Here is a 27,209-nt window from a genome sequence, read left to right as displayed (position 1 = left end):
TGCAAACAAAGCGATCGCACACGTTTAATACATGTTCCTATCTCAGTTGCGATTAAAACCATGTTGCGATGGATTTTAATCGATCGTTCCTCTTTATGAGATGGGTACCTGGTTGCTTGAAAAAATGCCAACATTAAAGATCATCTGTTGAATAAGCATTATACCTTGTTAATACAAATAAATATCCCGCAAATAAATCTCACAAAACTTTTACGTGTAATAACATATTAAAAGGATAGGAATAGGGTCAAATATCCTCAAATCACTTTCCACTGTCCTTACAAATATTGCTTTAAAAAGTTAGAAAAAGATGCTTAAAACAGTCCAACGTGCCTTGGAATAAAAATGAAAAGAAAGAAGAACAGAGTCAGGCGCCTTTTATGGACCATTCTTTAGACTCATTCTCACATTCAAAACGCACTTTTTCGGCGTTTCATTATAATATCTAAAGACATTTGAACACAGACTTGCGTTTATCAACATGCAAATTTGCCCGAAACAGGTTAACAAACCCGCCTTTATGAAAGCTGTTCTGAGAGTTTTAATTAGCTTGGATGATTTGATGGTCTCTGCCCAGTTCTGAAGCATCATCATATTACCATTTCTGGTCTTCGTACCTCCAGTAATCCGGACTCCCAGGTCATGACCAAGTCCCCTTAAAGCACCATCATCTGATATGGTTTCTGCTACTTTGAAGACGTCATCGAATCCATGTGTTTGACCACTATAATATTATTTAAAACAGAATTAAAGCAACTTATACAATACATCTATCAGGCCTTTTATACGTTTTGTATCACAAGTTCCAAAGTGAATAGAGAAACGAAATATCCTATTAAGTTTTCAATTCCTTCCTGTTTTTATATTTTATGTCACTGGTATGCGAATTCATTATCAAACAGGTAGTAACAATAGATTTATGACAAATGTTGATTATTCATTTTCAAATTACACCAATATGTGAACTAGAAGTATTCTTATATTTAATGACTATTTCAATAATTTAGATACTTAGTCATGATTTCAATTAAATAGAAATATGAAATATTTGAACTTTACAATTATTTTACGTTTAGGCCGACATAGAGTTTACTTTATCAACTACAATGTCATTCTCTTAGGATATATACTACGATCCCTTTATGCGCTTTCTTATATCATTTTGGGCAAATGTTCTTTTATAAAACATTAATGTTGGGTACCTGATCAAGGCATTATTATAGTAGACCGGCCAAATATCAGAAAAGCCTCTAGAAAAAAGATTCCATGGCATTTTGGGGGTTATGCATGGCATCCACACTATGTAATAATGTTGCTAATCTCAATCCAGGAAGCTTGAAAACATGGATAATATGACCTTTCCAGGATTAATCCGAGGGACGAGGGATTCATTTGCGACACCAGTTTTTATTTTTAAGTAATGCAATTGGCTTAATATGTAATTATTGTACTAATAAGCCTAATGAGCATATTTGTAGAATATAGATTATTTGGGACTCTATTTAGCTTCACAAATTGTATGTCCAATGTGTTGTTTATGTTGGTCGCAAGGCAATGGTGCCGAACCTCATGAAATGTCTAGGAAATGACGGGGTCATCATACGCATTGATGGTTGGGCTTCAGTCATTGGATTTAGAGAGACTATCGGAAACACACTGAATATGTTTTTAAGCAGATGATAGTGATGGAATTGATGATGTGGTGAGACAGGTACGTACATAGGCCAGGGATGTTGAATACAACAGTGTGAACTAAAGTCAGAACCATTGAGAGTACAAGCCCGACGTTCCTCAAGCTTGTGGCAGAATTCCGGGAAAAGTCATATTAGCTATGTTTTCAGGCTTCCTGGATTATAAAGATTAGCAACATTATTACATATTGCACATAATTAATTGCTAATTAGATTATTGTGCTAATTAGGCTAATTATACTACATCTACATGAAATATCCTCCCATAAATTAATGATTAGTCTTTCAAAAGCTGATATGCTTTAGCGCTAGTTACTTTGGTAGCCCGGCTACGACCAGGGTAATATGTGTTAAGCGCCATGAGCGTCAGAACCTGACGGATACCGGCGCTATTTGAATAACCATACTATTGATTTTATTTGCACCATTTTTAGTCTTTATGAATAAACAGTGACAATAAAGTCCATATAGTGTACACATGCTTAATATTAGCTCATTATGCTAATTATGAAATTTAAGACAATAGCATTACTTGGAATGAAAAACTGGTGTCAATAATGAATTCCTCGTATTCCTGTATTATACATGTTTTCAAGCTTCCCGGATTGATATTAGCAACATTATTACATATTGCACATATGCTAATTAGATGATCATGTTAATATGGCTATTGAAAAAGTTGCCCAAGGTTGCCAAGCCGGCAACCAAGCTGAATTAACTTCAATACCAATCTAGAACACAAATCAACAAAAAAACCTTGTACTTAACAACTTTTCTAGGTCTGAAAAACTTTTACCGGACTACTTAAAATTGTGATAAATAGGGAAATGTACCGTTTAATGGGTACATGAGGCAGACTATGTACTTTTTCGCCTCTAGAAAATGAATTGCCACAAGTTCTCTCAAATATGTTTAACAAAAGTACTGAATTTCATAGTTATCCCACGAGAATAGAAAAATGTTATCACCTACCAAAGCCACGAACGCAATTTTCCAGCAGGATTTTCACTTTCACTGGCCCAAACTATGGAATGCCCTTCCTGGCACATTAAAAGATAAACCCTCATTAAGTGGTTTCAAAAATGCCCTCACGCACTTTTTGTTGCAAATGAATCGGAATAAGTAGTTACCCTCTCCCTCTCTGTCTCTTTCTCTGTCTCCCTCTACCCCCTCTCTCTGTCTTCTTTTACTCTTTCTGCATGTTTTCCCCCTTTTTCTGTTTTTTACTCTCTCATTCTTATTTTTTTCATTTATCATCATCTAGTCATTCTGCTAATGCTTCTGATTTTGTTTTTGAGTCGTTTAATTGTTTGTTTTTTTATTGTCTTTCATGTTTTTTTTATTCCGTATTTTTCAAAATTAAGTTATAAATCTATAAAGTATAATTATTATTGTGCGAACCTACATCTAACAAGCTTTTGCTTTCAAGTAGATAGGTTTTTTTCTTCATTTCCTGTAATTAATTCATTTTGCCTTACAATGGCCAAAAAACAATGTCAAAGATATTTCAATACTCATTTCTGTTATATCATTACGTTTATTATTGTCTGTTATTGTTTATATTATGTGAACAGAAAAGAAAAAATAAATCGCTCTGTATAGAGCTACTACTACTACTACTACTACTACTACGGCGCTAAGAATAAAATTGATAGTAAGACATTTTGAGGAAGAGTATTCTTCATTGGAATATTTGTTTATCACTTTACGACAAAATATATTGGAAAGTTTTTACTTGATAGCAACTATGACAAAAAAGATTGTCCAAAATTAAAATATCTACCTTTATTTTATAAATAGGTTTATTATGCATATTTTGAGTTTAGAGAGCTAAGTAACAATAATTGATTTTTTTCCCAACAAAGTATCATATGGGACAATAGACAAACAAAAATAGCTGGTAACAGTTGTTTTGTAAAAGATCTATTTGATATTGGTATATGGTATATAGAAGATTTGTTTGATGAACATCGGAAATTAATTGTTTTTATAAATTATCTTCCTTGGCCTTCAGTCGTATCTGCCATTCCGCAGCGGTTGAAAGATCACTGTATTGTGAGTCGGCATCTATTAAGACAGCTAGACCTTTTAATAATATTCGTAATAGACAAATCTATATATCAAAATTGTCAACAAAGATGATTAACATGGTATTAAACGAAAATAAATATCTAAATCCTACTTAAGAAACCTACGGGAGATCAAAATATGAAATAAATGAAGAAGATTTTGATTTAATATATGAATTACCTTTTATAATTATTCCTGATATAAGAGCTTTTCAATATAAGATACATACACGATGCTTACTGGTATATGCAAATTTGACAAAAATGACAATAAGATACAATGACATGTGGTTCCCTCTGTAAACAAGTGCCAGAAACTATTGAACACCTGTTTGTAGAATGTTTATATACACGAGATTACTCGAACGAATTTCTAAGATGGTGGTATACTAGATTTAATAAAGAAAATTCTAATCTGAAAGACGAGGAGAACCCTACAAAAAATTGCGGCAGTGCTGCCAGGGATCAAAATGCCTCTTTTTGCTGGCAGAGAAGTCGGGCCGGCTCCGTTTTGAATATGTGACGGCCCTTCTAGGACGAGCTATGTTGGGACCACAGCCTTCTGAAGTTGTCATGTATATAAAATTATGCAAGATTTGTGTCGGAAATATTTCACCCTCTCCCTTTTTCTCTTCGTTGCCTTTATTTCACTTTTGTTCTTCTCCTACATATCCTTTTGTCTTTTTCTACTCCTCCTTCCTATTGTCTTTCTTTTCTTTTCTTCTTTTTCTTCGAATTCTCTCCTTCCCCCTTTTCTCCTAATTCTTCTTCTTCTTCTGCATCGTATCTTTCTTCCCATTTCTCATTTGTTTTTATACTTAATTCACCTCAAACTTTTCCATTAAAAAAAAATGAAGGTAGAGTTCAGATAAAAATAAATAAAAGTAATGCTGGGCAGTGGAAATGCTTGTGCGACCATAGTTTGGCTCCATGAAAAAGTTATAGTTACATTATCTGATCACCTTGACTGATACCTTCCTTTGATTATTTTGAGACGAAGACAAGTTTGAATGTAATTTTGTGGATTTTATTTTGTGAAAACACCTATTCCCCAACCTGGAAATAAAATATCCCCAGATGTGAATTTATAGACTTTGATTTGGCTGTTTAAACTACTCAACTAAGTACAATGGGTACCTTTCGGATGGAGTTACCAGAACGTTTCTTAGATGAAGATTTTCACCAATGGATCCGACGTTTTGAATTTACAGCCTAAGGTAGTGGTATCTCAGACAAGAACCATCCTCTTCTACCAGCGAGGCTTTCGGGTCTAGCATTTATTGTAAAGCTTACCAGAATAAGAGAGGAAAGACTTTGCAAAAATTAAAGACAAACTGTCTGCATTGTTTCCGTACAAACTTTCCGTTCCTGCATCACTGCCCGTGAGCGACTTCAAAGTGAGCCACTTTAAGTGTATGCCTCAACAATCACTGCCATGGTTGAAGAAGCATTTGCCAAACTGAATGATGCTCTTCACATAGCTCTTAGAGTTGAGAGAGCCAACCAACAGGCTAATGTGTCAAGTATAGCGGCACTCTCGGAGAACAAACAAGATACCAGGTATCTCCAGATACTCGCACGTATAGATGCATTAGATAAGAAAACGGACTCAATTAAAACCTGGTGGACAATCCAAGCCCAACAGCTGTGCAGTCTCTAGCTCAGCAACATCATTCCTCCAATCCAGGGATGGAGAGACATAGCAAACCACCCAATAGACACCCTAAATACCAACAACCACGGCAAGGAGTACCAAAGCAAGTCACACAGCCGACAACCGGTATATCAGCCTCCAAAGCAAGAATACCGAGAATGGTCAACAAGTTCACAACTAGACTACATACACAGGTATCCTAGCCCTCGGGACTCCCGAAGCAGGCAACCCACCTATTCTCATAAGTACCGTCCAGACGATCGGCTCTAGGACAGCAACTCATACCATAAGATGCGCAATAGCCACAGCTACGTCATGATCGTCACGTTCAATTCCCTGACCGCAAGTTGGGAAACTACTATAAGTTGGTGTTGAGGGCCACTCACCAGCTACACCCACTTAGACCCCTACCAAAATACAACCACACCTAGCATAGGAAGACCCGCTTTGAGATTTGAAATCTAATCTCAAGTCGACGACCTTCTACAAAGGGAAATCATCGAAGAAAGTCAAACCTTCCGTTTTTGCATCGACTACAGGGCTCTTAACGCGGTAACAGTTAGAGACTCTCACCCCATACCTAGACAAGACGACTCTATAGACGCCCTTCAATTATCTACATATTGCTAGCTCATGGACCTGTCAAGTGGATATTGGCAGGTACCACTCAACCCCCAAGACAAAGAGAAAACGGCATTCACGACAGGAACAGGGCTCTACCACTTCAACGTCATGCCCTTCGGTCTTGTTAATGCACACATGACACACATGATACACTTGACACACTTGACACACATGCACACATGACTCACATGCACACATGACTTTTCAACGGGCAATGGAAGTCGTCTTACATGGCCTCTACTGGTCACCTGCGTCATCTGCTTTGACGACTGCGTCGTACTTGGAAAGAATTTCGACGAACACATCAGAAATTCACAAGACGTATTCTAACGCTTCAGGGAAGCTGGATTGAAAGCAAAACCATGTGCCAGTTATTCCGTAAATAGGTCTGCTACTTGAGCTACATCATAAGTACAGAAGGTGTACTCCCTGACCCGAGCAATACTAGCAAAGTCACATCTTGGCCTCAACCACCGAATCCTACTGAGGTAGATCATTCCTGGGTTTGGCGTCCTTCTACCGCCGCTTCATCCGAGACTTCTCAAAGATTGCGTCACCTCTGACCAACCTTATTCGCAATGGAGGAAAGTTCACCTGGACTGGAGAATGTGACGATGCACTTAAGACCCTGAAAAATACCATCAACAATCCACCATTGATGGCTTACCCAAACTCTTCAGAGAAATTTACCTTGTCAATTGATGCTTTCCTCACTGTTGTCGGCACTGTTCTCTCACAAGTAAAGAAAGAAAGATAAAATGGTAGTCGCCTACTTCAGTCAAATGCTTTCTACTACACAGCATAATTGGTCAACCTTTGATAGAGACCTGTGGGAGATCGTTTCAGCTGTTCGTCATTTCAGACACTACCTTCGGGATCAAGAATGCACGATGTCGACTGATCATCAACCATTCCTGGGATACAACAAAGTTGCTATCCAGGATGATGTATCCGGACGACGAGCACGATTGATAGTTGAACTTAGTTCATACGTCATCGACATGAAACATCGAAAATGCAAACAGAACAACCATGCAGACACTTTGTCTCGACTTCCTCCAAGCCCCAAACCAAGAGAGGTACAAACCAAACTTACATATACCATCCCAGCTCACCCTGTGGTTACCGACCCAATGGAGTGCAACGTGGTACAGACACGTATTTAACACTCGGACTCCTCGGCTAGAGGAGTCAGAGCGTGAACTACCTCAACCTGAGTTGGTAGAGAACTTCAGCTAAATGAGACAAGAGATCAACCTCCGTCAACATTGGCAACGAGATTAAAACATTCGAAGAGTCCTAACCTACCAACAAGATGGCTATTACCCTACGGTGAGGGAAATTTGCAAAGAGAATCCTCACATGAGGCGGTGGAACTACCATCGGCTGACTGTCGACAATGGCATCTTGTCTACATCACATATCAAGCTGCTGTGCCCCAATCAGTACTCCCTACTGTACTATTACAATTACATGGAGACCATACGGCAGAACACTTTGGCATAAAACGCACCCTCCAACGAGCCAAAACATGCTTTGGGCCATTCATCCAAAGAGACATCCGGAATTTTTGTGCTGCTTGTGAGTCGATCCGAGTTCCTATCTCAAATATCAAGCTCCACTACACAACATCTCAACTGATCATCCTCTCCAAATGATGTTTGCAGACATTGCCGAACTACCTAATTTGTAAATTCTATAGACTCTATGTCCTTATTCACAACCAAATATGTTATTATTTTCATGTACACATGCCCCACATGCCACAGACATTTACTTCCTTTGTTCACTCTAACACCCATTTACAAAAAATCCCTCTCCCTCCTCTCCTGCCTCCTGACCACTCTTCCTGCCATAACAGTCACATGACTGACTTCCTTCTGAATATTGATGAGGATGTTTAGTATTGTTATACTTAGTTGATACATATGTATGCGTATTAGAAAAAGCAGAGAATAAACTTAGAGCTTCTCAGCAGAGGGGCAGTCTGAATCAGAGCTACCAAACAATAAACATCGCCTTCCCGCTTTCTCCTTTTTTGTTGTGAAAAAGCGTATCAGGACATTACCCCGTGGGCAATCACCCCCCGGAAAATTACCCCCCAGAAAATTACCCCCGGAGAATTACCCCCCCCCCCCCCGAGGACAACTACCCCCCGGGGACAATAACCCCCCCCCCCCTCCCCGAGGACAATTACCCCCAGAGGACAACTACCCCCCGAGGACAATTACCCCCAGAGGACAACTACCCCCGAGGACAATGACCCCCATGGACACTACCGGGTATGGTGGCTCAGTGGTGAGAGCGCCCGCCTCATGAACGGGAGGTCGTGGGTTCGAACCCCGGCCGGGTCATACTAAAGACTTATAACAATGGGACCTTCTGCCTTCTAGCTAGGCGCAAAGCATATTAGATTGGAGAAGGGTAGTAATAACATATTATGTTATGCAGGGCCCGCTGGAAGAGCAGTTTCATAACTGAAGTGGCTAAAGTGGCTGAAGTGGTAAATAAAACGTTATTATTATTACCCTCGAGGACAACTATCCCCCAGGCAAACTACCCCCGAGGACAATTACCCCGAGGACAATAACCCCTGGAGGACAACTACCCCCAATGACAATCACCCCCGAGGAATTTATAACACTGTGACGTATAACGCAAGCTTCTCTCCAAATTGCTATTTACAGAAAATTGCATAAACCTTAATTTTATTTGTTATTTATGAAGTTCATTTCAGTCTTTTCAAATTATTCAAATCGATATGGGGGCGGGGGGGAGAGGGGGGGGGGGTGGCGGTTGCCCAATTCCCCTGTAGTTTTGCTAACGAGTAAAGAACAGAAATTACATTTCTTAGAAATTGAACAATACATTGCGCGCAGATGAGTACGCGTTACAGCCTCTCTCACCATCAATGGCACAACAAAGCAATTAGGATGTAAGATTTGATTTATGCATCCTCTTTAACTTTTTTAATCAGCTGATCGTGTATTTGTCTTTGTATGTATAATGGGCCCTCATCCATGCAATGATCCATAATTTAGGTTTTCTTCACGTTATCTATTTATTATTTCTGTTGTCATGCTGAACTTGATGAAGTTTAATATGTTTTCGTTTACGTTAGGTTATTTTGAAGACTATTTTATTGCCTTCAAGTTTTATATGTACGGTGCCATGTCAAAAGAAAATAAATATCCGCTCTCTGGTAATTCATCTCATTTGATTTTGTAATTCCAGCACAGCGTTTTTCAACCGGGGTGCCGCAAGAGAACGATTTGGAAAACGTTTATTTTGTAAAAAAAATCAAATACCAGAACGGTTAAAATATGTAATTACATGAGAATACAAATTTGAAGATACTAAAGTGTCTTCCTTCCTCGCTAGTTGACAATATTTTGACAGCAAGGCAAATAAGTCAACGAGAGGCCCGAATATCCTCATATTCGTTTATGAAGGTCATGACCGAATATATCACTTTTTATTTATGTACATTAGGCGGCAAGGTGCCCGCATACAGTACTTTAAATAGTTTCTAGTGTGTGGATTACAAACTAATTTTTTACCAGTTTGAAAATGTCTTCTCCTTTTTATTCTTAAAGGTGCCCATACGTGTTTGCATAGCACTTGACGAGAGCCAGAGCAAAATTAATAGTCTGTAAAGACTTTGGGATTTGGGAGAAAATTTCCAATTCTTAAGAGGGTAAGGTGAGTAACAAAAATTTAAAATAACGCTGCTCCAGAGAAAAGTATTTCTATGCATTTTGAAAAGCGCTGGATAATTACCTAAAACTGACATCCTTTGTGGAAATAAGCAACCGCACTGGCGTTGCATAAATTATGATACAAGGGAAATGTGTAGTAATGAGGAAGACAACGTGCTTTAGTATTTGAAAGAATTTGGGTTCATACAGGGGATCTTATGGGCTCTTAGCCATCTCTCAATGTGTCAGATCGTCTTTTGCTATTCAATCCTGATTGTCCACGGGGGTAGTTGTCCTCGGGGCGTAATTGTCATCGGGGGGAATTGTCCTCGGGAGGTAGTTGTCATCGGGGGTAGTTGTCATCGGGGGTAATTGTCCTCGGGGGGGGGGGTAATTCTCCTTGGGGGTAGTTGTCCTCTGGGGGTAATAGTCCTCGAGGGGTAATTGTCCTCGGGGGGTAATTCTCCGGGGGGTAATTGTCCTAGGGGGTAATTGTCCTCGGGGGTAGTTGTCCTCGGGGGGGGGGGGATTGTCCTCGGAAGGGAAGTTGTCCTCGGGGGTAATTCTCCGGGGGGTAATTTCCCAGGGTATAATTGTCCTTGGGGGGTAGTTGTCCTCGGGGATAATTCTCCGGGGGGTAATATTCCAGAGGTAATTGTCCTTTGGGGGTAGTTTTCCGGGGGTAGTTTTGCGGGGGGTGATTGCCCAGGGGGTAATTGTCCTATAACCATATTTTGAAACATGTAATGTGTACTTACACGTTAACATGTAAAGTTGTGATTGAATTTACTTGGTACTTGGTTGGGTAATCCCTGTGGCAGCTCACTCAGGAAGCTATACTGGGATGGTAGGTGAGGCGAGTAACTACAAGGGGTGTCATGAATTGCTGAAATGGTGTGTGGACAAAGCACTTGTCAATTTACAGTAAAATATGCTGAGTCCAGTGCAAGTAAAAACCAAGCTAGTAAGCTTATTCAATGTGAGAACCAACAGGGGGATGCATCATTCTGATGGAGGGTAGAGCAGCCTCCTTGAAGTTGGTTATTCCTGTTGCATTGACTGCTGAGCCTGGCAGATGGTTTCAGATCCTTATTGTTCTTGGGTAGTATGAGAACTTGAAGGAGTCTATAGTTGCAACAGGAATTACATACTTCAGGTTGTGGTCGTGTCTTCCGAAGTATGTGGCAGGGATAACAATAGTTGGTGCAGGTATGGAGACAAGACGGTGATGGATCTTGTAGAGAAGGGTGCATTGGTCGAGGATTCGACGTGTGTGAAGCGTGTCCCACCCTAGAGCTGCCACAAGAGCTGATGGTGACGTGGTGTACCTGTAGTCACGGTACACAAAGCGAGCCGCTGTTCTTTGTACTAGCTCTAGCATTTTAGTGACCGTGACGCTGTGTGGGTTCCAAGCCTCCGAGGCATACTCCAGTTGGGGGCGCACTAAGGCTGTGTAGGCCCTGGACTTTACATCCCTGGTACAGGGTGAGAGAGTCCTGCGGAGAAGACCTAGAGTACGGCTTGCTTTATTCCGGATGGATTGGCAGTGCTTGTTCCAACGAAGATCAGCAGCAACCGTTACTCCAAGGTACTTGTACTCTTTTACTCTCGGGATCAGTCCATTTGACAGGTTATATTCTGCGATGCTGGGAGTACGCTTCCGTGTGATGGTGAGGATAGCGCACTTTTTCACGTTGAAGTCCATCATCCAGTTTGAAGACCACCTGGACAGCTGTTGGAGATCATCCTTTAGGATTTGATGGTCCTCAGGGCGTCGAATCTCACGATAGAGGGTGCTGTCATCTGCGAAGAGACGCATTGTGGACCGGATGTTGTCTTGGTTATCGTTGATGTACAACAGGAACAGGGTAGGGCCGATGACGGATCCCTGGGGGACTCCAGATGTTACATCCCTCCATGTTGATTTGGATCCATCAACTACGACTGCCTGTTGTCTATCAGTGAGGAGAGACATTATCCACTGGAGTGAGTCACCACGTATTCCATAGTACTGAAGTTTGGTTGACAGGAGAAGGTGTGGTACTCGATCAAAAGCCTTCTTGAAGTCCAAGAAGATTATATCAGCTTGGCTACGCTGCTGAAGGATGGAGGACCAGCCGTGGACGGCTGTTGTCAATTGAGTGGTTGTTGACAACCCTCGTCGGAAGCCATGCTGTGCATCAGTGAGGATATTATTCACTGCAACATGCTTCGACACATGGCTCAGGATGATGTGTTCCATGACTTTGCAGCAAACGCAGGTAAGTGAGATCGGTCTGTAGTTGGAGGGGTCACACTTTTCTCCCAACTTGTGTATAGGGGTAACCAGTGCTTGTTTCCATTGGGCTGGAGCGATGCCACTGTTGTAGCTTTGTTGAAACAGGAAGGACAGTGGAGAAGCAATCTCGCGAGCTACCAGCTTTAGGAGCTTGGGTCCAGTTGTTGGAGGCGTTTCTCGACACATTCTCAACCAGGGCGGGATTTGACGTCACAACTAGATCGAGGATGTTGTTGGATAAAGGTCGGGTGACTTCCCTGACTGTTTGGGACAAGGAATTGTGCAATAGGATATCCAACAGCTTCTGGTGACAAGTAGAAGTGGCAGGATTTGTAGTCGACTGGTCATCCCAGTTGATGTCAGGATGATTAAAGTCGCCGGCTATCAAGATGTTAGGGTGGCTGCGTCGGTGCCTTATCATAATCTTGGACAATGACTGGTGCAAGCCTTCAAGACCTTGTTGTCTGTTGTTGGGGGGGGGGCAGTAGTAGCTACCAATATACAGTGGCTTGGCATTTGCAAGTTGCACGTTGCACCACTGTATCTCACAGTCCGAGTCAAACTCTGGACATTCAGTGACAATTAGCGTGTCGATGATTGCTATGAAAACACCACCTCCATGGATGTTTCTGTCCTTACGATAGATGGAGTAATTGCTTGGGAAGATTGAGTATGATGATAAGCTATCATCCAGTTTTGATTCACAACCAAAAACAAAATCAGGAGTGTGGTGAGCAATAGCTGCGTGGAAGCTTGATTTCTTAGCATTCCCCTTCAGACCATTGCAGTTTACAACCATCACTTTAAATGCCTTTTTGCGATTTCTTGATGGAGGGTGAAATCGTGGTTGACGACATCCTCCAGGGCTCGATGTAGGCGTAGAGGTTAGAGGGTTGATGGAGGGAAGGGTTTCTTCATCACTGGATTCGTGGTGAAGGGGTGAGAAACGATTGGACTGTGAGAGGTTAAGTCCTTGCAACGAGCTGCTTGACCCTATGTTGGTAGAAGAACACTGGCAGCACACCCAAGCGAAGCTCCTGGACTTCTTCGTCAAGATATCATAGGAGTCTGGGGGAGATACCGACACATGAAATGTGGCACCAGCAGTCGCAGTGATCGCATAGAGCAGGGTCATTGTCTCTCACTTCATCCCCACAGATGGCACATGGAAATGTCTCAGGAGCACTAGTCGATGGACCAGGGTTGGTTTCAACTTGTCCGCTGAGGAGAAGTAGGATGGTTAGGTGGCTCAAAGATGTCGACCTGAAGACAAGTGGACAAAGCTTTGTATTTCGATTCCACTTGTTGCAGGATGATATGAAAAGTAACAGTTTGCAGTTATCAATATCTGCAGTGTAAGTACGCCTTCTAAGGGGTGGCTGGTGTAGTGATCTTGGTTCACAAAGCGTTGCGTGTAGATCAAAGAAGGGTAAAGCTGGTCTCTGGTCTGCAATCTGTGTACAGGTTTCCACTCTTCAATAGTTTAAGTGCACACACTATTGAAAGTAATGCTAGAAGGAGTGGATGTGATCTAGAAGAAGAGGGTGGTAAGAAGTAATTCTTCATTATGGCGTTTGCAAGTCAAGCGGTGATGATTTACCAGTGAACAAATTTGGCAAGACAGTATTCAATATTCAATACATATTCAGAAGACAAGGAGAGAAGTCAGAAAAGCTCAGCAGTCTCACTCACTCACTCACTCAGCTAGCACCCATGATATGTAGGCTAGCTAGTAGTAGTAGTAGTAGTAGTAGTAGACGGTTAGCTAAATCATCTGGTAAATGAGTTAAATCCCAGTGAGTAATTGCTTCTATATCATAAGAATAATATAAGCATAATTCAGTCAGAAAATATACATTACAGTTATTGCAGGTAGGTGTAGTGTAGGTATGAAGAAGGCTGGGCAAAATAAGCAAACTCAGGATCCTCCATATGGGACTACAGGTGTGAGTTCAAATTCCTTGGCAGAAAATGGCTGTAAAACTATCACAATATTCTACCTCCAGAAGGTATCAAAGAACAAAATAATCATATCAAAAGCTTGAAGATATGTTCAAGATGCAAAATCAGGTAAATAAAATACACGATCTGCAGTTAAAAGTGCAAGATTAAGTGGATTTTATATCACCAAGACCAGACCATGTCTGCCCCCTGTAGCCATCACCTCACCTGGCATGAATTGAAAGGAGGCCAACGTTTTAGCATTTTACCCTTTAAAAATGTTCAACTGCAGGGCCTCTATAATTTGTTTCTCTTTTTCGTGTACTGATAAATCCGTTCATTTTTTCTTGGAGAGTTGTTGTTTGTCCTTTAAATTCTTTCCCTACGAGATGAATAACTAATAACTTCATATTTTCATTTCTACTAAAGCACGTTCGTGTTTCACAACATGTGTCGATCATTGTTTATTATTACTACCTATAGTTCATTCGCATGGTATGTTAAAGAACAGTAACCTGAACTACTCTTCATAGTGATGAAAGATCTTCCTCAGTCATTGGCATTCTGTGACCAGTGCTAAATGTTAACAATTATACATGTTTCACATTGGATTTATGCTAAACATGTCTGTACCTTGTACTTGGTGTGTCATCCGTCACAGGTTCAGTCGTCTCTTCGGTTTTCATCCTCTTTGCCTTTGGTTCCGAGTCTGAGGAGAAATATCAACATATAAATAGAGATACATGTGTGAGGAATAATCAAAAATACGGGTTACGAAGTATGGCAGCTCAAGATTTGCCTTGGGCAAGATTAAGTCATGTATGAAAATTCCTGACAAATTTGAATTTTGAGAGACTCTGTTAACTCTCACTATGCCGGTCACATATATGTGACAAACAAATAAGGTATTTTGAGACACACATTACTTCACCAAGAAAAATATATGTAGTAGTCAATTTATATCACTGCTAAGATCATAAGTCAAGTATTCTAGATACTTTTGGAGAAATTTGCAAAAAATGTACAGGACCTTGAACAATAGTAAAGGTATAAGAAATGATTCCCGTTTGGGGTATGAGAGGTCCAAGGCGATATGGTTTTCGTGTTTTTATGTCACTAAGTTACCGTCCCAAAGGAGAAGGCATCCCTTAGCAATGGAAATAACCGTTTTGGCTCACATCAAAGTGCCCACTTTAGAGCGCTATAACTTTTTGTTACAAAAGCAACGAACTTGGAATTTTGATAGGTTATTAGACCATGTGTCTGGGCAGTAATCTTCATAATATATTAAAGATGGAGAAATCGAAATTTTGGCGCAATTCATATTATTGGAAAAGTTTAATAAAAAATCACATTTTTTGCTCAAAATTGTTACGCAAATCATCACTAAACCTATTTAATGAGGTATTATCGTTTGCAAAACTTCACTCTCTTTCATATGACATCTCACACATGGTCAAATGGGGTTCTGTTATTAAAGTAATCTTCAGAACTGTGCAATAGGAGTTATACATGGCGGCCATTTTAAATAAATGGCCGCCATTTCTTCCCAGCAGCATATGTTCATGGTAGTACACCTATCAATTATGTAGGGAGGTGCCCTACACACGGTAATACCCAACGACCGTTTAAAACATCCCATGTCCCAAAACCCCCCAAAATTGTAATTTAGTCTGTAATTTAGGTGTATTGCATATTTTTGTGCCTTCTTGATAAACAACATTATCAGTAAGGATTCATTGATGCCATCGTGGTGGACGCATATGTACAAGGAAAATAGGTGTAAATTACCCTTTGGTCCAATTTTCATGTGGTCTAACATAATTTCGTCCGACAATATTTTTTCCAGCAAACATTTTGTCCTATAATCATTAATCATTTGTTTAAGCGTCATGCGCTTTACACAGAAACAACTCTTATCACGTTTTTTTCCTTTCTTTCTTTTTCTCTCTCTGTTATTGTGTGTCGGGCGGGTGCGTGTATTAGGTATAGCGCACCCAAAATAAGTACAACACACACATGCTATTTGATGATTGCAAATGATCAAGCTTTATGAAAGCTTCAAAAACAAAAAACAGAATTGATATCGGTCAATGCGTTGTGATTTTATCCCATTTTTTTGAAATCGCAAAATTACCGAAAAACCTGCCAAAAATTGTCAAATTGGCAAAATTGGCAAAATTCGAAAAGTTGACAACTTAATTCGTCACTTTCTCGGACACAAATAATAAATTAAATTATCAGACACTTACAATATCATCTTTGTGGTAAAAAATACAAAAAAAGAAAATTTATATATCCATTACCGTTTTGAAAACAGAAGCCAACAAAATAAGTCATTTTTGTCATTTTTGCGAATCTGCAGATATGAAAAAGTTGTGAAAATAACTAAGTCCGCCTAATTAATATGCGCATATGTAATCAAATCAAAACCGAACATGATACATCTGTGAAACCTATGTATATCAGACTGGTATGGAAATATTAATTTGAAGAAAAAAAAATCATGATTATTCATCGAATATGGAAATTAGGTCATTTCAGCTAATTATATATAGGAAAGTCAAACTGTTCATTTTGTTGGCATTTTTAAAATCATATATTTATAGATCATATTTACACCAAATATTAACATTAAATTCCTAATATTTTGGCAATGCCAATAAAATATGGCGATGGAAATTACTTTGATCACCGTCACAGCTATTTCCTCATGTGTTATACAAATTATTGAGAAAAAACGATCAAATAATAAGAATATGCAGACGTTCAGCTACATCACAGTATATTTTTCTTTTAAAAAAATGTCAGATTTGAGGATTTATGACGATTTTCCGAGAAGCAATTCAACAGACCACCACAGGGACTGAATTTCAGAGTGAAAAAAAGTTTGGTGACCCCAGTACAGTTGTAGCTACCTTGAATGTACACAACAAATTGATTTAGTGAGTGAAACACATGAGGATATTGCATTTTTTGTAGGGGAGTTTTATACATTTTCACCACGCAGAATTGCAGCGCGAGTCAATGGGCGATCAGCGGGCCATGTCACACAATGGCTGAAAAGACAATATTCTAATCAAATAATTTAACATATTTCCCACATGCCTATAACAATGAAACTACAAAGAATTGTAGTGAAAGGTATGCTTGAAATATATGTGAAATAAATATTTGAAAATATTGTTTAGTTTTTTTTAAATAAATTTACAAAAATTGCTATTTCTACCAACTGACTGCTGTTGTGTGTGTGTGTTCGCGGGGCAGACTGTGTGCACAGGCAGTGTGATCACCCTACTAGTATGAGCAAATTATTTGAGTGCCCCCCCCCCCCCCACCGGGATTATTCTTTGAGTCCAATATCCATTAGGTCCTATACTTCCAAATTGCAATTTGTTTTTTATACAGTAGATGCACATTGAACATTGCAAATCTCCAACAAAGTTTGTATCTAAATCTGTATTTGTTGACAAATTTGCAGGAAGGGATTACCACACGGATCAGGGCTGTGTTTCATAAAAACTTGTTTTCAATAACAAGCTACAATAACTGTTAACAGCTACTGAAATCAAAGCATTTGATTGGCTGAGAGCAAGATTGTCAGAAAACTAAATATTTGTTATTGATAACAAGTTTTATGAATTCGGGTCAATTATTTATTGTTAGAAAATGCTGACTGTTTGGCATGACCTACACCTCCCCCATTTCTAGATACACTATCAGAATCAGAAAGAACAAAGACAGTTCATCCGAATATAATGAGAGAATACTGTGGAACTATGTAGAAACTAATGTTCCTTCTTGGTAAACGAAAAATAAAAGATCCAAGACTAATCTGTAATTAATACATAAGCCTAAGATCCAAGACTAATCATTAATTAAGACATAAGCCTAATGTTAATGGACAAAACTGGTAAATGAACCAATTGGCAGTTATACATAATAAACGTTATTGCCGAATGATGATTGGACCATATGGGAATCAGACGAAATGACAGTTAGACCGGAAAAAAAATAGTCTAAATGAAAATATAGACAAACGAGAATATACTGCTTGGACAAAATTTGGTTTGGAGCACTTGATATTAAACAAAAAGGTAATTAAAGGGAGAGTGGAGTTGTGTTTCGCTACACACTATATTGTTTTGGCGAGACAATGAAAAATTGAGTTTTAATTTTGGAAGAACATATAATTTAAATGACAAAATAATTTTTGTTTGATCAAAATCGGTTCAGAGACGGCTGAAATATCCATAAATATAACCATTTCTAATATTTGTGGGGCACCACAAATAGTCGATAATTTCGAACCAGCCGTTGAGAAAATGAGCTTTTTCGTGTTGGTTATAAGCACAACCAGCCATAACGTGTATTGTTGTTATCAATTAATTAATCAATTAACGGTCACCGTGTTTTTTTTAAGTGGAGGGGATTTGGTTCGATCGTATTTAATCTAAATTCACACATGTTGGGGTCTAAAATCACCTTCGAAGCAATTTTAGGTCTTAAAAGGGCACTAGAAATGTCACAAAAGAGGATAAGAGCAATAACCATGCACTTTGAAGGCATTTACAGTCTTAAACAAGAACTCAACTATCCTTTTAAACCAAATGTTTATTGTACTAACAGGGAAGAAATATAGATTGTATATAGTGGTCATGTTACCAATTTGTTACAGACAAGTGGCTATTGGCCATGCCGCCGGGTAAGTTGACTGGCATGATAATCGGCTGAAACGTAGATTGCCCATGTATAGAGGGTATATATAGGGTTTACTCATGTTAACTGGCTGTAGACTAAATGAAGTGGGATGAAATGTTTATTTGACCAAGTGGCATTGGACCAAACGGCAATATATAATTTATTTTGTATACAGTTCGTTCAGGGATAGGAACAGGAAAATCTGGAAAATCCGGATCAGCAATCTGGGTTAGTCGGGGTAAACAGTTCATTAGTAAAAGATTGAAGAAGAAAAAAATGACATCGTATACATTTATATGTAGAAATTTACATATACCTTTAAAAAAAGGTCAAGGATAAAAACAACTTAAAAGTAAAAGTATTACAACAGGTATGTCCCTATACAGTTCTTTCCCTATAAATACATCACTTTGTTTACATGAAATAGTGATTCCGGTTAAAATGCGAATCATACCTTCAGGTGATGCTTCTTTCCTCTGTGTTCGTTTACTCATGAGGTACTGAACTACTTCAAGATGACCATTACCTGATGCAAGGATATAAGCCGTCATACCAGATTTAGAAGGCTTATCAACCTGTGCTCCTTGACCAACGAGGTACTCAACTACATCAAGATGACCATTGCGTGATGCACAGTGAAGAGGTGTCTGACCATCATTATCACCTCTCTCGACCTGTGCTCCTTGACCAACGAGGTACTCAACTACGTCAAGATGACCTGCACCTGATGCAGAGAGAAGAGCCGTCGTACCACGTTTAGCAGGCTTATCAATCTGTGCTCCTTTACCAATGAAAAACTTAACTACATCAAGATGATCATTGCGTGATGCAAGGTGAAGAGGTGTCTCACCCAGAATATCACAAGTTTCAATTTGTGCTCCCTGACCAACGAGGTACTCAACTACGTCAAGTTGACCATTGTATGATGCAGCAAGAAGTGGAGTCGTACCATTATCATCACCTCTCTCAACCTGTGCTCCTTGACCAATGAGATACTTAAGTACGTCAAGATGTCCATTTAAGGCTGCCGAGATTAGAGCTTTAAAGTCATCAGAATGCTCATCTGCTGTTCTTTCAGTCATGTTTTGATATGTCTGTGGGCTCAATAATTGTCAAACAAATTGTATGGATATTCCTTCGTTCTAGACGCAATATTTCGAGTTTGTCAAAGGATGGTGAAAGTCACCTGTGCGTTCTGTGAATCGTTCTTGGAAGAGACTAAATACATCAGTGAAGTAACCCACTCTACAACTTGAGAGGCATATATCTTTCTCTGTTACCCTGCAGTTTAAACTTTTCGTAGCTCACTAACGAGTATGCATTGGAAAATACGGCAGAGAAATTATTTTAATTTGATAAACTATTAATTGCGAGCATAATTCAAATGTTATAATGAAAGAATCCGTCAGTCCTGGCGCTGTCGGTGCAAGTTAATTTGATATCCCCACTTCATTGGTCTGATTTCCTTCACATAAGCCAACGTGCTCCGGACCATCCAAATATAACATCAAAGGTCTGCTGTTTCTAAATTCAATGGTAGATTATCCATTCGGTTCACAAATCCGTGGCTAAAATTGTTCCACAATTGAACGCTAGAAGTTTTTCTTTAAATTTAGCTCCTTGTTTTTTATCCGAAAAATTTAACTTGTGTTTGATGGTACATTACTCAAAGGTATGAACTAAATAACTCATTTGTGTGTGCTTACAGTTTCCGGATCAAACTAACCGATTGAACAGTCATGACGAAAATGGCGGATCCTTTTGTGAGAAACGGGCGTTGTTTTGTAGCACGTCATCGTGATAGTACGTCACCGTGACCTGACCTCAGCTTTGCTGCAATGTAAAAGCGAGAAAATGCATGGTTGACTAATTAGAATGAATCGAAACCAAATAGTCGCAGCGTTATTTACTGACATAATTTCTATTGATCTTACACACTTGATCGCATACAATTTTTTTCATTTTCCCATAATGCGTCAATATAAATACGAACTGAAATCGCGTCAAACTTTGTGTATTAGTTCGAAGAACGCATAAATAGATGTATCATTTATAATGATTATTATTCAATCATCAGTAAATATGACTGTTTGTACCATTTTAATATCTAGTCACAGAATCTTTCCTGAAATCTGCCTCCAAAATAACTGTTCTTATTTCTTGGATTCGCAAGAAAATCACCACAAAGGACAATTTTATAAAAGTTGTTTTGGCATTTACTTAAGCGCATTTGTCTACATCTCTCGATGTAGGCTATAGCCCAGGAGACCAGTATTTTTGTTTCTATCTTCCCCTATGTATTTTTTCTTTCATCAGTCTAAAGGGCTATCGGCGTTTTATATCATCGGCCTCGTGGACCTTTTGATACTTTCTCCATTTCTATATGTTCTCATGCATTTTTTTTTTTTTTTTTTTGTCGGTCTCGATCGTATCAAGAGCGGATTCGCGGTCTTGTCAATATTGGTCTTTTGAAGCTTGTGTCATTGTAGGTCCCTGGGGCTGTCGCTCTAGTGGACCGTTAGTTATGTATATGTAGTGATATGACTACACGTGCTGTACACATATGCAAATATGCACATACATGTACATGTATCCACTGCTTTCTTGAATGTGTGTATGCACATATGCACATATCCACTGCACCTTGTGGAAGCCATGACTTAAACAATGGTAAACATTTCAATGAGCATGCATGGGTAATTGGGCATGAATATGTTAATAAATGTACATGGGCAGTGTATGCAGAGAAGGTATGCTGGTCATATTGGTATGTTAGTAGAGAGTCACATGTTTTGATGGGCTCTGAGAAAGGAGGTGTTTAGAGACAATATAAGACTCCATGTTGGATTTGGGTGTGTCCCTTGCAGGACAAACAGTTCATGGATATTGAGAGAGCAAGAAAATAGTTGTTTAAGTCTGAACCAATAAAGATGGAGCCAAATGGAATCATTACAATTGAATCCTGCGTCCGTATTGCTTGGCTCGTTACATGTAAATTGTGTTAATGTCCTAGTCGTGGGCTTTCGGACAAGTAGGAAGACCTGAACTGACCGAGGCGATCCTGCGACCACCCGCTGCACCCGGGGTCGGCCTTTAGGGTAGTGTTTACTGTTGTCGGTGGTTTAAAAACAAACTTACATTACATAGAGTAGGAATAAAATGAACAAATGCTTTCTGATACACAGTTTTAGATATTTTTACTTTGACACAAAGCTTTATTTCCTCCCTGGATGTACGTATCAGCCCCCATCCCTCCTTAGTTCTCAACCGGGTCAATTTGACACAATTTACATCAACATTTACGTCAAAATTGCTGCTGGATGCCTGTCAAAATTGCGTCCTAACATTTGAACTACACCTCATATACACCCTGGCTTATATACAGCTTCACCAGTCAAACGTTTGAGTAAATTTTTGATTTTGTTTGGCTTGCTTTCAATTCCACGTGTATTCCCCAAGCAACGAACCCGTATTTGCACTCTAAGATTTGCTTCAAGAATGAGAACACAAATGAGAACACAAAAGTGGCATAAATCTTATTTCCGAGGAGGGCGTGGGGTGGGGGAGGGGGCGTCTATGGAGGAGGGAATAGGGACTTCGATATTTGCACGTTGACATAGTGGACTGCTACGTGTGATGTCCTTTTAAGGCATTGGCAGTGCCTTAAAAGGACGTCAAACATAGCAGTCCACTATGCCGTCCTTCAAATCTAAAAGCCCATAATAATCGTAATCAGGCGCCGAGACTTCTCGCACAAACAACTACACAAGCACACACACACAGCCAAAGCTATACGTTGATGCATAGTTTGCATGCACAATCCATTGTGCAACGGTGTAAGCACCCTAAGTTTTCATATACATGTACTTATGCGCACACTGGCACACATCATGAATTCGTACATATCCTCCATTATCTGTACCTGTTTTCATACTTCATTCTTAACTCCGAAAGAATATTAAACACAAATCAATCAGTCCATTAGTTTGTAACATAAAAACTGAGTATTTTCATTCTGCTGACTCATGGACTTCGAAATATGTAAACATTTTCATGTCAAGCCTCCATTAATTGAATAATTATAATGTCGAGAAAAAAAAATGACAATACAGATATAATGATTATGACGATGATTAGTGATAGAGTAGATCCATGTATTGATGCACCTATTTGCATGAAGGTATTCGCGGAAAACACGATTGTAATTGACATAGATTTGAGATTTTTGATGAAAAACAACAATTAATTTGTAGGAGCTTCTTAACATATTTATACTATTTTTGTAGAGGGTTTTCATTAGCGATTAGAGCTAGTTTTTTTAATTTTGTCACAATTCTCAACAGCTCATGATTTTCCAGATGTTAAAATAAGGTAAAACCTACCCATTACGTTTCAATGTATTATATTATTTAAAATGTTTGTATTGCACATTTCAAAAAGTCGTGTGTACTCCAAATAGCAAGTAATCTGGATTTATTTTGTATTTCTCTTTGTTTTCCATGGGGGGGGGGGGATATTGAAGAAGAAAAAATTACACATTCAAGATATTTCAGTATGCGACAGCTTGGTTAATAACTTGCAAAGTGGTATATATCCCATTAATCATTTTCATAACAATGTCTATATATCCCAGTGGCGAATCCAGGATGAGTTTTGGGGGTGGAGGGGGTATAAGTCTAAATATCAAGCAAGCGAAACAAATAAAACATACAATAAAAAGGTCATGAACTCAAAGATTTGTTTCCCCGTTCTCTTATTTTCTGGTTGCGGGGGCGGGGGGCTAGAAGTAGGTGCTCCTTGGTCCCTGGATCAGCCACTAGTGTTCATGCATAACGATGAAGAGATTTATTTGTGTTAACCTGCTATTCAACTCACCCTACAAATGCTCCCCTGGGTTAAAGTCCAGAGTAAAAGCCAGACGATCGTATTATAGCAAGTAGTGTCTACATTCTACATAAATTACTCCAACAGGTAAACGTGGTCCCCCTTTTGAAATCATTGGTTCCAGTGTGAAATCTCAATTTGGCGGGTCAAATGTGCCCAAAGTACGAAATCGTAATAATCATAGGGGAAAACGTTTTTTGGGGGCTGAAAATGTTTGTTTGGTGTAGAAAACCTACTATGAACAATAAAATGAAACAGACCATATAGACCCGTTGCTCCAACAAGGGCCCTAAGAACCAACTACTCACGACCGTCGAGAGGACTGCTTGAAACCTTACTATGTTTGGTGGTGTTGGTTATTTTACCTGCTAAGAAAGTATAATTGCTTGTAAGTAAGCAACCAGAGGATCGACGGCTTTAGGTCCTCTCCGAAGGACCTGGTAACGAGGATTAATGCCTTACCAAAAGGCACTAGCGCATTGCCTTGGTTTCGAACCCTGGTCACCGGATTACGAGACAACTGCTCTACCGACTGAGCTATCGCGCCTCCTCTGGGACCACAGTAAATACATTTCGATTACAGCTTTGATAACCGACTATGTATTAGGTACAACAAACCTGTTTATAAGGACCCACGTTTAAAATTGGTGATTTAAGTTCATGAAACCAAAGTGTGAGATTGATATTTTGTTTCTTCTAAAGACATTTTGAAGTGGGTTTTAGTAAATATACTTGTCAATTCAACCGATATTACATAACTTTGGGGCACCTGAGCCCCCCCCCCCCACCCCCCCCCCCCCCCCCCCCCCCCCCCCCCTGGAGCTCTGAAGCTATTCATAACGTACCATTAATAAAATGTACGGGAAATCATCTATTTCACTGATTGAAATATTGAAACATATGCCATATGTTGTGTTGAATTCATTGATGAGAGTCATGGAAATACACTTTATTCCAAATGTTTAAGGTCTCTCTTCATGATTATATCGCAAATCTGGGTCCATCGAAGTGTTCTTTGCCTTTTCCTGACTAATCTTTTATTCACTATTCTTTTATCTCCTTTTTTCATTTTGTGTTTGTTTCCTTTTTTTCTTCAAATAATAGTGCACAACATAAAAAGAACAACAAACTACGTTTCTTGTAACAGTAATGTTTTTCGTAGATCTAAGTAGATAATAATCAAACATTAAAAGCTTAACAATTCACTTCTTATGAACCTTAAGGGGAGAAAATTCAAATATGTCTATTTTTCAACTTCCAGGAGCAAATAATGGAATAATGGCAAACATCCGAGTGATGGCTATTTAAAAGGAATATTAAAATCAGTGGTTTCAAAAGGAGTTTGTTTGCCAAGCACAAAACATGGAATGGTAAATAGCAGTGGAGGATAGCAGGATTCTCAAAACGGGGGGGGGGGGGCGAGAGGGGGAGCAAAGCAAAAGCGAAGTATGCGCAATATAACGCCATTGCATTTCTGGGTGAGGTCCAGGGGCAGAGCCCCCAGACGTTCTAGAGTTTTAGCCGTCCAAAACCTTGAAGGTAGCCGTCTTGAGCGATAGAAAATTTAGTTGCGAATGACGTCAAACATAACTTAGGTGTTACATGTATAAGAATACTGACAACAGACTGATCTTTTTGTGTAATGAATGGACAGGGAGAAATGAGACAAACTATGAGATTTTTAATCAACTCCACAAGAGGGCGACATGTTACTTTAATTACTTAATTGACATTGGAAACTCCTTGCGATGCTGTTATTAAACAATTAGCTAGGCCGATATTTGATATCCTCTTTTAGAAAATAGCTTGTTGTTTCAAAGTTGTTCATAACATTGTTCCAACCATACTTCTAAACAGAAAAGCACACAGTTCAAAGCTCATTCACTCGATATAAATAAATATAAATAATGAACATATACAATGTATATTATTCACACCCCCAAAACCGATGTAGTTCAAAACAAAGCATGTGCAATGTATAAATCAAATTTATTTCATAGTAGGAAAATAAAAAAAGATAGGGAACAGGTCGTGTGAAGGCCAGCGCTAAAGATTGAAAATATTAGTTGTGCTGGCCCTAGTAAGACGAAGAAAGAACCAAAGGAGAAGAGGAAGAATGTCCTCTTGACTATATTAATATAATAAATTCCTGTAGCTGAAACAAGATGATTATTAGACTAACAAAATACCACACCATCTTGTTATCAGAATTAATTATTTTCTATACTCTTAAGCTTCAAGATGGAACTATTTACCATACAAATCTTAGACTTAAAATTAAATTATCCTCATTCAAATCGCTTCTATATAGAGTCGCAAAATTTGTTTTTTAATTCCATATGACTATATTTATGAGATTAGACCTAATTGAAGATGACAAGCAGTGCCCTCTACTCCTCTTTATTATTTTTTTCTCTTTTACCTTCTCCCCCGCTTGACGTTGTTTGACCAAAACATGGAAAATGCTTTAAACTTCTGACATTTTTGCCTTTGACATTTTTACCTTTGTCATGTTTATCTGTGACATGTTTAATATTGTGACATTTTTACATGTTACATGTTTACCTCTGGCATTTTACCTGTTATCGTTTTCAATATAATGGGCCGGGGTGCTTTCATATGATATATTCATCACAGCAAACCATAAAACGCTTTACTGAGCAACGTTGTATTAAAAATTGCATATGACAATCCATTTGAGACGGATTTTGGAGGGGAAAAAACCCTGCAAGCATGACATGATGAAAACTTTAAATTCCAATGAGAAAGTAGTTTTTATGCATTTCTATAAATAACGAGGGCATTAATAATTATGAATTGAGGTTTCTGCATCTTTCAGGAATGAAACGTTTCCAGAAGAGCAAGGCATGCAGTCAGGTGATTTAGCAAAGTAGGGATCGAGGGCCATATGTTTTGATGAAGGGGAAAGGTAAAGTCCAATAGACACATGTACGCACAAAGGCTACAGACCACTAGACTGTCATGCTCTTTTTTTTAAAAAAAATTAAAGAAAGAGACTGTTATATGTTGTTATATGTTTTAAAAAAAGGGTATTCTTGAGGCCGGGAAGATGCAAATTGTTAGATTATCTCGTAAGGCGCATTATGCACCACGTTCTCACTAAATATAACGCTCTACATAATGTGCTTTCATCTGAAATGTTGAAAAAATAATAGATCCGTTCATCCTAAACTCTTGATTCGAGGAATAAAAAGTATCCCTTACAAAGTATGATGTGGAAGAGTGAAGTAATACAAGTTAATGAAAAATATAAGCAATCATAATTTGCACACTTCTTTCCTTATAGCGATAAACTTAATTAAACATCATTGTGGTATACAACAGATTGCATGTTCTTTCGAGACAGCGCTAAGTGACCAAATCTTATGGCATCCTCGTAGTATTAATAAACAAAAATATATAAATGAATAAATAAATTCTAGTTGTTGTCAAATTGTATGACCTGCCAGAGGATTAGAGTTACATAAAATTATGAGTCAATATCAACACCTAGAGTTCTACGATACGTTCCCACGCATGAACCCAGACACTCAACCTTGAAACCGAACACCAAACATGTCTATTGTGTCAGCCTCGAGGAGAAAATAAAGGAATAATGGAAAAACCAAGCAAGCATGGCTACTTCAAAGGAATATTGAAAAAGGTGGT

General features: G+C 38.9%; 1 protein-coding gene across 1 annotated transcript in view; it reads right to left on the bottom strand.

Moving 5' to 3' along the window:
• The window catches only part of LOC105439541, a 66,504-nt gene extending 46,183 nt beyond the window's left edge, over positions 1-20,321 (bottom strand). Inside the window, exons 1-3 of the mRNA XM_030988943.1 lie at positions 19,111-20,321; positions 14,589-14,664; positions 618-724 (exon numbers count right to left, since the gene is read on the bottom strand). Of these exons, the coding sequence (XP_030844803.1) occupies positions 618-724; positions 14,589-14,664; positions 19,111-19,738 (811 nt within the window). The 5' untranslated portion in view covers positions 19,739-20,321. The remainder of the gene's footprint in view (positions 1-617; positions 725-14,588; positions 14,665-19,110) is intronic.
• Between the last annotated feature and the right edge of the window lie 6,888 nt (positions 20,322-27,209).

Source organism: Strongylocentrotus purpuratus, unplaced genomic scaffold (genome assembly GCF_000002235.5).
Source record: "Strongylocentrotus purpuratus isolate Spur 01 unplaced genomic scaffold, Spur_5.0 spur5_scaffold_18, whole genome shotgun sequence".
Classification (NCBI taxonomy): domain Eukaryota; kingdom Metazoa; phylum Echinodermata; class Echinoidea; order Camarodonta; family Strongylocentrotidae; genus Strongylocentrotus; species Strongylocentrotus purpuratus.
This window is presented reverse-complemented; position numbering and strand designations above follow the sequence as displayed.